The 14,056-nt window shown below is 39.0% G+C and overlaps 1 protein-coding gene across 2 annotated transcripts; it reads right to left on the minus strand.

Moving 5' to 3' along the window:
- Positions 1–3,882: 3,882 nt before the first annotated feature.
- On the minus strand, positions 3,883–8,530 carry LOC107648726 (polycomb group protein VERNALIZATION 2). Of its 2 annotated transcripts, none has more exons than XM_088491703.1 (9): positions 8,053–8,530; positions 7,774–7,862; positions 6,744–6,806; positions 6,494–6,644; positions 6,105–6,153; positions 5,587–5,670; positions 4,702–4,781; positions 4,391–4,531; positions 3,883–4,133 (listed from the first exon to the last, which is right to left on the minus strand). In XM_088491703.1, exons 6-9 carry the CDS (start codon positions 5,665–5,667, stop codon positions 4,124–4,126), a joined length of 312 nt encoding a protein of 103 aa, XP_088347829.1. In that variant the 5' UTR covers positions 5,668–5,670; positions 6,105–6,153; positions 6,494–6,644; positions 6,744–6,806; positions 7,774–7,862; positions 8,053–8,530; the 3' UTR covers positions 3,883–4,123. The 2 variants fall into 2 exon arrangements, with proteins under 2 accessions (XP_088347829.1, XP_088347828.1); XM_088491702.1 differs by having other exon boundaries at positions 4,391–4,552.
- Between the last annotated feature and the right edge of the window lie 5,526 nt (positions 8,531–14,056).

Below are 14,056 nucleotides of genomic sequence, written 5' to 3' on the forward strand. Positions count from 1 at the left end.
GGTTGATAAGGAAATCATCTATGAGCTGGGGTTTCAGGTTAAGAAGACTGAATGCCCCGAAATCACAGAGAAGGTAGAAAGGAGAAGATGGGAGCTCCTCACTGACCCGGTCACTAAGGTGAATGCAAATCTCATAAGAGAATTTTATGCAAATGTAGTCAGATATGATAAGAAAGATGAGTCATATACAAGCTTTGTGAGAGGAACAATGGTGGATTTTAGTCCCATGAGTGTAATGAGGGCATTGAAGCTACAGTCTATACCGTTTGAAGAAGAAAGTTACCACTCAAGATTGGACAACAACCCCAATTATGACCAGCTTTTATGAGACCTTTGTGTACCAGGAGCTGACTGGGAAAGGGGTACAGGAAATAAACCAAAGTTCATTAAGAGAACAGACCTCACTCCTGAAGCTAAGGGGTGGTTCGAGCTAGTGAGGAGGTCTATTCTCCCAGCTGCAAACAACTCGGAGGTGAATCTCGAGAGAGCAACAATGGTGCATTGTATACTCAAGGGAGGAGAAATCAAAGTTCATGAGATCATAGCTCAAGGCATTAGAAAGATGGCAGAGAAAAGTGACTCAAGAGGAACATTAGGTTATCCCAGCACTATTTACCGAATATGCAAGAAAGCTAGGGTGGTTTTTGAAGATGAGGACCCCGTTTGGATAAAAGAAGGCATTCCAATAACGGTCCGAAGGATGAACGCTGTAGCATCCCCCCTGCCTCAACGGAAGCAAAGGAAGAGGACAGCCCCTTAAGTAGTGGAAGGCCAAGTCTTAGAGGGTCAAGCACAACAGACCTTGGACATGCACCAATTGCAGGAGGCCATTGATGGCTTATCTAGACAATATTTGGAAAGCCAAGGAGCACATAAAGAGCTTCAACTACAGATGATGGGGCGGCAAGAGGAAACACTTTCAAGATGGATGACTCAGCAAGGTGAGTGGCAAAGGCAAATGATGGATCAGCAACTAAGCCAAGGACAACAATGGGGAGAAGCATTCAACAGGATGGAACAAAGGCAAAACGAGCAACAAGAATCCACCCAGAGGCTAATCAACATCCAAGCACATCAAGGGGCACACATACATGAGATGCATCGAAGACAAATAGAACAGGTAGAACTATTGGACAAGCAAAGGGCATTCGCAGAAGGAGTTTACATGAGCCAAACAGGACATCATATAAACACTCAAGCCAGGCTTGGTTACTTAGTGGGACAGCTGCCAGTATTGCATCCAGGAATAGCCAAGTATGACGAAATGAAGGATGAATTAGCACGAAAGGAAAGACAAAGGGTGGAAGAGAGTCATGAGTCAGTGAGGAAGGCACTTGAGGATTGGAAGCAAGCAAGATTGGCACGGATGCGAGGAAATGAAAGAGGAAACAAGGAGGACAAGCAAGGAAAAGAGCATGGACATCCACAATAGTAAAAGGTGGTGGAGTTCCTTCTTTGTTCCATCTTTCTCTATGTCTTAAAATAAGGAAGATCTTGTATGAAATAGAACTTGCTTCCATGTTATGTTAAACCTTTTTCAATCATGTCTTTTAAGTTTGTGGTATTGAATAGGTCTATGTGCACTAGTCTTTATGTTACTGCACCATCACTTAACTTACTTGTATGCTTGTCCCTTTAAATCAAATAAAAAGAGAATGAGTGTTTTTAAAAGACCAGAAGTAGAGTTCATATTGTGGAAGTGCATTCATGAATCTTTGGGGTAGTCATAAGTTAGCTAAGTTGGTTCAACCACAAGGCTGGGATGACAATTATATGGCCTGAATACTTTGCTTTGGATACACTCATGAGACTAAGTTAATAACAAGATCCTAAGAAGAGAAAAGGGAAAGAACAATCGAAGTGAAAAACAAAAGAAAAAGAGTAAGCAATAAGGCTAGGCATCAATGGTTTTAATCTTGAAGCAAGTGTCTGTGGTGCTCCTGTGTGAGGGATCTACTTGGATGAATAAGCTCTTAGGGGTGCCTTATCACCTGGTAACTTGGGTTAACTAACTCGGGATTATCAACTGAAAGTCCACTATCAAGAGTAATCTTCACTACAGAGCATTTAGTAACCCAAAGAGGTGCGGGACACCAAGGTCTCAAGAAAAGAAAATAAACAAACTATATTCCTGTGGTGTGTATGTATGGGGGATAGGCTTGAGGGAGTAAGTCCTTAGGGGTGTCTCAACACCTAGCACCTTGAACCAACTGGTTCGGGAGTGTTGGCTGAAAGCTTATCTTAAAGAGTTGCCCCCTTACAGAGCACTTAGCCTAAATAACACAAACAACCCTTGAAATAACAATAAAAGGATCGATGAATAAAAGTCTCATGGGATGTAAACAAAGTGGGTGTTTTAGGACATGATAAAGGTCTGAAAGCTAGTAATGGAATGAACCTAAGTTGCTATGCATGAAACCACCATAAAATTAGTAACATGACTTCCACAAGAATGACTCATTCCTCTGGACATTTCATTCATCATTCTCTTGTTCCAGTACTTGCTTAGGGACAAGCAAGCTTTAAGTTTGGTGTTGTGATGCCAGGGCATCTTGGCCAGTTTCACTGACCTTTTCTTTACTGTTTTTAGGTTAGTTTCATGCATTTCTTTAGGAAATAAGCTAGTTTTGGGTAGATATTCACCTATGCCTTGATTCAAGCATACATTGTGCATTTTACATAATTTCATGAGGATTTTGCATATGTTTAGTGACAATTATTATGTTGCATTACTCATGACTTGGACTAGAGCTTTGATGCACTTTATTGCTTGATTTCCGGACCAAAAGAAAGCAAGAAAAGGGGAGGTAACTTGCAAGGTTAATGAGAAAAGTGATTGCCAATAACACTCTCAAAAAGCCATCAATGCCCACGTTAGAGAGTCACGTTAACTAAGTTAACGTGAACTCTAACGTGGAGAAGAGAAGTTGAGCCAACGTTAGTGACACTTAACATTGTCACTAACGTTGGCAATTACTCATAAGTGGCCACGTTAGAAGCCACGTTAACCTAGTTAACGTGGCCTCTAACGTTAAGGGGGGAAGAGAAGCCAACGTTAGTGACACTCAACATTGTCACTAACGTTGGCCTATGATGCAAAGTACCACGTTAACTCCCACGTTAACTTGGTTAACGTGGGAACTAACGTAAGGGATGAAGAGTTGTCGACAACGTTAGTGACACTCAACATTGTCACTAACGTTGAAACAACCACACAACCCCCAAGAGTCACGTTAACTTCCACGTTAACTTGGTTAACGTGGAAGCTAACGATGAGGAACGAAGGATGAACCAACGTTAGTGACACTCAACATTGTCACTAACGTTGGGATCACTACAAGAAAATAAGCTTTCTGCCACGCTTTAAAAGCGTGCCGAAAAGTACAAAAAAACGTGCCGATAGCTTTTCGCCACGCTTTTTGAGCTATCGGCACACTTTTAAAAGGGTCACATCCGCCAGCGTGCCGATAGCTCTATCGCCACGCTTTTGTGGATCTATTGGCACCCTTTTTCTATTGGCACGCTTTCATGTCTTGCCACGCTTAAAAAGCGTGGCCATATCTATTAACCTATAGCTACGCTTTAAAAGCGTACCAAAAAGCGTACATATCACCACGCTTTTGAAGTGTGCCGATTAGGTTGGTTTTCGGTACGCTTTGAGCTCATACAATCACACTTCAAAAGCGTGGCTTGCCAACTAAAATCTTTTGCCACGCTTTGTACATATCACCACGCTTTTGAAGTGTGCTGATTAGGTTGGTTTTCGGTACGCTTTGAGCTCATACAATCACACTTCAAAAGCGTGGCTTGCCAACTAAAATCTTTTGCCACGCTTTCAAAGCGTGGCCTATTCCTTTGTCAAATTAAAAAAAAAGGAAAAAATTAGAAGGTATAAAAAATTGATTTTTTATTGATTTACATGAATGATTTACATGCTAAAATTGTAATTAAAAAATTACAATACTTTAACAAAACTAATAATTGAATTAGGACAAAATAAGTTCATCATTAGAACTTAGGAGATCATTAGAACTATCAAAATTATCATTAGAACTTGTCACCAGTCTTGCTCTTTGATGCAGTCTCTCGTAGGTATGCTACCATTTTATTGGCACCTTCAGATTCACATTCCACTTAGGAGATCATTAGAACTATCAAAATTATCATTAGAACTTGTCACCAGTCTTGCTCTTTGATGCAGTCTCTCGTAGGTATGCTACCATTTTATTGGCACCTTCAGATTCACATTCCTACATGAAGGAGATGGATTTGTAAAATAAACCATTACACTTAACCATGCTCATTTTACTAAGAAAATCAAAAGATAAAACTGAAATGCCAAGATCATGTTACAAATGAAACTTCAATTGCAGCCATGATGAACACCTACCTCATACTCATATCTAGAAAAAAATTTCTTCCATAAGTTGCCCAGTGTTCCTTCACAACATCAGCCACAGAGATCAGTTTCTCCCCTGCCTTCATGTCTTTGTTGCGGTGCGCAATAATAGAAAGCCAAGCTAAAACAGCCCTGTAAACACAAGATACATGGCTGATGTATGTTGTTGGTTATTATGCTCACAATTTATGAAAGTCTCAGCCTTGAAATTGATTACATCTTTTTTATGTTTTGCTCCTTTATCAAAACAAGGAAGATGCAACGAACAGAGAGCGAATAGAGTCAAAATGAAAAGAACTTACCGTTGCTTTCGAATAAACGAGTTCCACATATGCATGAATTTCTTCTCAGCATTGGTCACATTATCAAAATTACCAAGCCTCTGCAAGGTATCAAAATGTTTCAATGAATCTTCAAAATGTAAAGTATGAAGAAATACTAAAAGGTGCAATAGATTTCATATTCCCATCCCAAAGCCTCAAACTAAACCTATACAATGATCAAGCAGAAATTTAATTGTCAAATTAGAATCACAAATGGTAATTAAGCTCTCCTAACAAGGTCTAAAATTCGATTAAACCATCCAATTTAAGTGTTGGTAAAGTACATTTTTTTTGTTCCTGAAGTTTTCGAAAAGTATCAAAAATATCGACGTTTAATTTGTTTCAATTGTGTCCCTATTGTTTCAAATGTGTCTCTTAACCCCGAAGGGTATAATTGAAACATATTTGAAATTAGAGGAACAAAATTGAAACGTTAAGGGTAATTTTAAAATTTCTCGAAAACTTCAGGGACAAAAGAGTATATTTTATCCTTTAAGTGCAGTTGATGTAAATCCAAACAACAATTTGTTAAGAAACGGCATATAAAGTAATTAGGAGACTCTTATGGGTTAAGTAATTAGTGACATCGCTAACATGTAAACACTATTAAGTAGGTTTTTGGGTAAACGGCAAAATATTTCCCTACAGCTTTTCTATGTTCTTTCTTTCTCCCTTTGAGACACTTGTGTTTCAAGGAGTTAATAATAAAAGTAACAAAGAACTACTGAGCCTCACAGCCACAGGGCCATCCAAGTTTTACCCAAAAGCTTTATCAGACCATTCTTGTATCACAAGAGTTACATTTAAAAAGGTAAAAGAGATTATAAATTTTGAAACAAGGATCATATATATAATCATGCATACCCTTAGCTCTTCAAAATCAGCAACTTCATCATCAACTTCATCCTCACTATGTCCTTCTGATAGAACTTCTTCAAGTTCCATTGGCTTGAAGGACAAATAAATAAATAAATGAAAACGGAAATGAGGAAAATATTTGTCCGATATAAAAAACCATTAAAGAGCATGTAATTACATATTTTGATTTCTTTTGAGAGAGAGAGAGAGAGAGGAGATATTTTTCTAAAATATAGAATTGCTAGCATACTCTATTAAGAACTTTCCATTTGATGGACAAAAACATATTTTTGGTAAAAAATTTCTATTCGCATCCCCAACATTATCGAACCGATGATCTAAAATCACATTTATTATCCAAACAATTGCAACAAATAGAAAATTTCCACAGGAAGATACAGGGAGCACTCTGTATAGGCCTCTCATTGTACTCGGCTCTTGTGTTTTCAGGACGATTTATATGTGGTATGTCAAGGAAACTGAAGTGCAGAACAGTAAACAAATAAATGGCAATCACTTATTACCTGGTATATGCGAGAGTGATAGAATTTTCGCTTGCTCAACTGGGAAAGGCTGAAATGTTTTCGAAGAGCTATGTCAGAGCTGTGTACATCAAGTAATTTATAGGAAAAAAGATTTATGATCACATGTAGACAATGACATGACAACTTATTTCAACCCTTCCTATATACCAGTCCAAATATCATTTAGGCAGATCAGTTTTATTCCCTCTTAGTAAATATTGAGAAAAACTACATCTCTCTACTTCCAATTTTTATTTTTACATATTCACTTCCTCAGTATTCTACATTTGTAAGATACTCTCAAAACACTTGAAAACTTAAAAGAATTTCAGGGAATCATAAAAAGCTTCAAAAAAAACAATACTCCCACCCCGAGGTAAAGCACAAACCTTCATTCTCTGCTGATCTTGTGCAGCAGCTTTTGCTCGCGCTCTAACTTCTTCTGGATCAATTTTAGATTGGGGATGGATCACAAAATCCAAAGGTGTTGCTTCTGGCCTTGATGCATGTTGCCTTGAAGAAGACTGTCCAGACCTAGGCCTGCATTATACATTCAGAACAATTAGCATCTATAACACAAATCAGTGACAACTTAGTTCACACTGCTCCACCAGTAATATCTTAATGCCCAAGACTTACTGTGAAAATTCCAAATCAAGATCACCATCTCTAGATTCTATCCCTGCTGCTTTATTTGTCGGCCTGTAGAAATTCAGCATATTGCAATACATAAGACAAATATTGCTTAAGACAAGCAATTTAAATCAGAATGGTTGAGCACTTTTTAACAGTTGGCCTCCTGAAAGGAATCCTGTCGTCCTCAGCATTTCTCATGTCCTCAAACCGTGTACTCTTATTAAATATGGGTCGGCTCTGCAATTACAAAGCAAAAATGATGTGCTTTTTAAGTATCTGTCCCCAAAAAAGAAAACTACTCCTGGATGAAAATGGATAGCTTGTAAAAAAAGAAAATGCATACCATTATAATGTCTTCAAGAATCAGTATAATTTTTAAGGAAAGATAAATGATACATGCTGAAGCAAGAGTTTCACAGATTACTTACCCATTTGTCAACCAGTTCCTTAGCTAGTTTTCTATTTACATTGATTTCTTCGTCGGACTTCGATAAGAGAAGAGGAAAAAATGTGGAGAGGTAACTAATAACAGATGACAAACATAGATATAGAAGCTAAACTTCAAATTTATACCAGCTTTTTCATGATCCCCCAAATCTGAAAAACATTGAGCTGCAATATTAATTATTCCTATTCCTTCAAAAATTTCAGCAGCTTGCCTAAGAATTTCATGCGCATCCTCAGGATTCAAATCGCGCAAATGGTTTGCAGTTGCCCTAAGACCAGAAGCCTTAGACTTTTTCTCCCAGTAGGAGTCCCCTGCTCTTTCAAAACACATTGTTGCCAAGCAGAGTTATTAATTAAAACGACTTATCACAAGCAGAGTTTCTTGGGACAAGAACAAATCTAAACACAAAGTTTAATTCATTTAACAAGTTTCAATCCTCTTTCATAAAAACATACAACAACTCAGATCTTAAACCACACACATAGCAAAGGAACAATTAACTCAAACCATCAATATCAATCAACAAAAATTAAACAAATCAAAATCCTAACCGTGAATGCTTAAAGTATGAAAAGATTAACCTACTGCTAGTTGATGTAGAAAAACTAGAATAACAGAACAGGCAAAGCAGTAGCAGTTCAGCATCACATAGCAGCAGCTGAGCACTACCACAGCTGTAGCAGAACAGAACCAAATGTCAAAAAGTTTAGAGAAAAAAAAACCCTGAACCAAATATCAGATTAGAACAAAAAATATAAATTTAGAAAAATCAGAAAAAAATGAAGAACCAAGAAAATCAAAACAAAAAAATCAAATTCAAACACAAATAATCAGATCAAGAAAAATTTTGAACAGATAATTTACCACGGTGCTGCGAACGCTGAACGTGGCTGACAGAGGTGCGACGAGTGAAGGAGATGGAGACGGCGGCGCGACGACTTCAGAGAGGGAGACGGCAACGCGGCGGGTGCTGAACCATGGAGGGAGGAGTGACGATTGAGGGTTTGCGAGAGAGAGTGAGCGTCGACGGAGGGTTTGCGATAGAGTAAGCGCCGAGGGAGGCCTTACCAGAGTGAGTCACCGCCGAAGGAGGGATAGGTGTTTACAGGAGAGACGGAAGGAGCGCCGACGCAGGGAACACCGGCAGAGGTGGCACCTACGAAGGGGTTGCTAGAGAGGGTTGGAACGAGGTTGACCAACGAATGTTATTGGGGGAGAGAGTGAGAGCACCGGCGATGAGCTCTATGTTAGGTGAAGAGCGCCGCCGCCGTTAGGGTGATGAGCTCTGTGTTAGGGTTTTGGCTTTTAAGGCATTGTTTTAAAGAAGAGGAGGGTGTGTTTCGAAGAAAGGAAGAAGTGTTGTTAGGGGGTTGGTGTGTAAACTGTTTGTTTCGAATTAAGAGGGGTGGAGTTCTTTTTTTTTTTTTGGAACTTTGTGGCCACGCTTATAAAGCGTGCCGAAAGATTTAGAGGAAACGGCCACGCTTTAAAAATGTAACGTTAATGAAACTATTTTGCCACGCTTCAAAAGCGTGCCAATTTCCTTCTACGGCCACGCTTTTTAAGCGTGGCGATAAAAAAGCGTGGCCAGATTTCAAATAAGTGGCCACCCTCATAAAAGCGTGCCGATTTCTCTCTATGGCCACGCTTTTCAAGCGTGACAAAAAAAGCGTGGCCAAATCACAAATTAGTGGCCACCCTCGCAAAAGCGTGTCCATAGACCACTTTTGGGTACGCTTTAAAAGCGTGGCAAGAAAAAAGGGTGCCGACAGGCCTTTTTTCTTGTAGTGGATGGCTAAAGATGGCCACGTTAGAAGCCACGTTAACCTAGTTAACGTGGACTCTAACGTGAGACCTAGGGGCACATTGGAACGTTAGTGACAATGTTGAATGTCACTAACGTTCTCGAAGGATGGCAGGGGCCACGTTAGAAACCACGTTAACCTAGTTAACGTGGGCTTTAACGTGAAGCAAGAAGGGGCACACTGGAACGTTAGTGATAATGTTGAGTGTCACTAACGTTCTCGAAGGTTCACAAGGCAACATTAAAAGCCACGTTAACCTAGTTAACGTGGGTTTTAACGTGAGGCAAAGGGGTGCATTGGAATGTTAGTGACAATGTTAAGTGTCACTAACGTTCTCGAACTATTATTCTCACTAAATTTTAACACCCCTAACGTCCTGAACTAAAGTCTCCGCCCACTTCGCACTTTCTCTCTGCAAGTAAAGCCAAGCCCAAATAAAGAAAGGAACTGCTTCAAACTCAAGATCCAAAGGCCCAAGACTTAAAGAATCACACTAAAAGCTGAGAAGAGTAGTATATATAGGAGTAGCTTTGAATTGAGAAGGAGTTCTGGAAGGCTGGGAAAAGAGAACTACTCTCTGTATTTACTTCCTTTGCAATTTCTAGTTTTATGATGTATTCTCCATCTTTTTTTTCATTTTCAAGAGCTATGAACAACTAAACCCCTTTCATTGGGTTAGGGAGCTCTGTTGTAATTTGATGGATCAATACTAATTTTCATTATTCTTTTTCTATCTTTCCTCTTGAATTTACTTGAAAGCTTTCGATCTTCATCCAATTGAGTAGTTATCTTGGAAGAGAAGCTATTCAAACTTGGATCTATTTTGAACCTTGAAAGAGGAATGAAGAGATCAAGCTAGAAATGCTTTCTCATGCTGGACCAAATTGGGTTTGAATGGGTATGTGACTATAACCCTCTCAACACTTGATTTGGGAAATGCATGTGGTATAATCAGTGATCATACTTCATCTCTTCTCATGAGAAATTGACCAAGGAATTGGCTATTGATCAAGATTTGAGAGATTGAATTGCAAGAAATTGTAATTCAATCACTTAAGAATGCCAAGGAGATCAATGAGTGCATTGATTGAGGAAGAGATGAAAATGAACTTGATCCGGAGAATTGCAACATCTCCTAAGCCCAATGAACTCCCCATCTCTGATCTTACCCATTCTCTTTAATTTCTGCTATTTACTTTTATGAGCAAATCCCCCATTCCCATTTACAATTCTGCATTTTATTTTCAGTCATTTACTTTCAGTTCTTTAATTCTAGCATTTACTTTTCTGTTATTTACATTCCCGCCATTTTATTTTCTGCAACTCTCAACCCAAATTCTGGATTCGCTCAACTAGAACATTCTTCTAATTAAAGTTGCTTGATCAATCAATCCCTGTGGGATTCGACCTCACTCTATTGTGAGTTTTTACTTGACGACAACTTCGGTACACTTGCCGAAGGGAGATTTGTTGAGAGACAAGTTTTCCATGCATCAGAATTGCCTTAGAATGCGCATCATTGATTAGGAAAGCTTTTATGGTTTTGAGAGTTGGTGCAAGAATTCAAGCTAACAAAAGCAAACAACAATTACTTGAGATAAAAGCCTTGGCTAAGGGTAAGCATTGGAAGTTCCATCATTATAGTTTCCTTCAATTATGATAAGAATTGATTATTGCTTTACTTAGTTAACCCCCTAACAATGGAGAAAAGTCAAGTGAGAGTAACTAACTTGAGTCACAAGTCCTAGTCTCACCCTAAGGAAGTCTGGCTTTAGTGCACTCCATGTCAATTAGCAATTCTCAATTCATAATCTACAATTGATATCCACTATTCAAGTGTCTCCAATAACTCAACCCCTAAGCCAAGTAAGAGAAATCTACTCCATAGCTAGGGTTGTCATTATCACAAATAATTGGGAGGCAATCATAGAAGACATGATGTAATTAAGAGAAGAGAATTGAATTAAAGCTATCTAATCCAAACAATCATCAACAATCAAGCAATTGAATGAAATTACACAACTCATTAATCCAAAATCAAGGTAACAAAGTCAAACAAGTCTAGATCTAAGAGGTTGAATCAAAAGAACATCAATTAAGAGTAGAGGAAGAGTAGATCTATGAATTAGCAATGGATCTCACCAAGAAATCCAAGGAGAATTGCAATGGAAGAATTGAAATTCTAGAGAGAAGTTGGAATTTCTCTCTCTAGAAACAAAATGTAACTAACTCTCTAAAATATCTAGAATTATGACTAATTATCCTAACACTCCTAATCCTTGGTCTTCTTAAGTTTTTCCATCCAAAATCTGCTCCAAAACAGGGCCTGGGGACTCCTTGAAATCGCTGGGCACGTGTTCCTTTTAAAAAATCATGTGCGCACATCGACGCGTACGCGCACTGTACGCGTACGCATCCGAAAGGTGCGCGTAAGCATCATAGGGAATATGGCCCAGCCGTATAAGCGCGCCGGGTCCTCGTTCGGCTCCACTACGCTGGCTCTGGATGCACGCATTCACGCGTACGCGCAAGGTGCGCGTGCGCGTTCGCGTGCATGTCCAAACTTCAAATCTTCAATTTATTCCATGCTCCCTCCATTCATGCATGCTTCCTTCACTCCTCTTAGCCATTTTTTCCCTATAACTTCTGAAATTACTTAACAAATGGATCAAGGCATCGAATGGTAATAGAGGGGGATTACAATATATCAATTTTGATGCAAAAGAAGCATATTTTCATCTATGAGGTAAAATGGGAAAGGAACACAAAATCATGCAGTTTTATATGAATAAGTGTGGAAGATCATGGATAAAACCCTTAGATTCCATAGATGATAAACCCTAAAAATGGGGTTTATCAGTAAGTAGTGGAGGTTCTTCCTCCAAAGGCCTTGTACCAAATAGTTTGGTATTCAGCTTCATAAGAGCTCCTAGGTATCGCTCAACTTGCTCTTCCATAGTGTTTTCATCCTCACTTGAGGATGAGTAGTCACCAGAACTTATGCACTGCAGAAGTGCATTCAAAGGAACCTCAATTGTCTTTATGGTTTCCTTTGGTTCTGGGCTGGTGGGCATTGAATGACCAGTGAAAGCTTCTTCACTAGCGTTCAATGCCTTCCCATTCTCTTCCTATTCGGCCTCAACCTCCATGGTTATGGCCTTGTACTCTTCTCTAGAATTAACCTCAGTATTATTGGGGAGAGTGTCAGGAGGGATCTCAGAGATCCTCTTGCTCAGTTGATCAATCTGTACCTCTAACTTTCTAATAGAGGACCTTGTTCTATTAATGAAACTATGGGTGGTCTTAGTGAGCCTGGAAACTAGAATGGCTAAGTCAGTGAGACTCTGCTTAGAGGTCTCCATATTCCCTTTAGAAGATGGAAATGGTGGTCTGTTATTGAACCTATTCTGGTTCCTACCACCTTGGTTGAAACCTTGCTAAAGTTTCTGTTGGTCCTTCCATGAGAGGTTAGGATGAATCCTATATAAAGGGTTGTAGGGGTTTCCATAGGCTTCTCCCATGTAATTCACCTCCCCTATGGTGGCTTGATCAGGATCATAAGCTTCTTCTTCAAGAGAAGCTTCTTGATTACTGCCAGCTGCAGTTTGCATCCCAGTGAGATGTTGAGAGATCATGTTGACCTGTTGGGTCAAGATCTTATTCTGAGCCAAGATGGCATTCAGGGTCTCAACTTCCTGAACTTCTTTCTTTTGAGAGGCTCCATGATTTACAGGATTCCTCTCAGAGGTGTACATAAACTGGTTGTTAGCAACCATCTCAATAAGCTCTCTAGCTTCTATAGGCATTTTCTTCAAGTGGAGAGATCCACCTGAAGAGCTATCCAAGAAGATCTTGGATATCTCAAACAACCCATCATAGAACACTCCTATGAGGGACCACTCTGAGAGCATATCAGGAGGACATCTCCTGATCAGTTGCTTGTATCTTTTCCAGGCTTCATAGAGGGATTCACCTTCTCTTTGGCTGAAGGTTTGAACTCCCACTCTAATCTTGCTCATCCTTTAAGGAGGAAAGAACTTAGCAAGAAAAGCATTTACAAGCTTTTTCCAAGAGTCAATACTCTCTCTTGGTTGGGCATCCAACCAAAACTTAGCTCTGTCATCTAAAGCAAAGGGGAAAAGCATCAGCTTGTATACTTTTGGATTAACTCCATTAGTCTTTACAGTATCATGAGGTCTTTCTTTAGGTTGTAATGGGGTTAGGGTTAAGGTAGGGTTATATATTTGGCTAAGTCGGCTAAAATTTGAATCCCTTGATTAACTTGAGCTTCCCACCTAACCTATATAATATCCTATACAATTATGTACTAACCTAACTACCCGTTCCTCACTTTTTCACATACCCATGCATTTACTTTTGATCATTACACATATGCATTGATTTGTCTCTAAGTCTTGCGTTGGGACATTTTGTCCCCTTTTATTGCTTCTCTTTTATTATTTTTTTTTTCTTTTTTTCTTTTCATTTTTTCTATATATATATATATATATATATATATATATATTTCTCTTTTCTTTTATGTATATTTTTTTCTTCTTCTTCTTCTGTTTTTCTCATATATTTTTTTTCAACTTTGCACAGGAACATCAATACATATGGTCTATACATTTAATCAACACATGAGTATGTATCCACTTCCCAATATTTTCAACAAAAACAACATGCTCTTATCTAAACCAATGCTTCCCCCTGTTTTCCCACACTTGAGTGGCACACACGTACTAGCCTAAGCTAATCAAGGATTCAAATAGGGACATTCATGGTTTTTCGCCTTTGGCTTGTGATGTGCTAAAATTAAGAATAAGCGGGTTAAGTGTAGGCTCAAAATTGGTTGCAAAGGTTGTTATAAGGTAAGGTCATTTGGGTAAGTAGCTAAGTGAATTAATGGCCTCAATCATGCACATGCATTCATACATATAACAATGGACATATAGAGTCAAACAAATTAAGGATCACAATCATAGAGAGAGAACAATGCACACAAGAAGGAAAGTAAGTGGTTATAAGATGTAACCACGCAATGAGGCTCAAAACTCACTTGC

Source organism: Arachis ipaensis, chromosome B6, assembly GCF_059453495.1.
Source record: "Arachis ipaensis isolate K30076 ecotype BB chromosome B6, ASM5945349v1, whole genome shotgun sequence".
NCBI classification, from domain to species: Eukaryota; Viridiplantae; Streptophyta; class Magnoliopsida; order Fabales; family Fabaceae; genus Arachis; species Arachis ipaensis.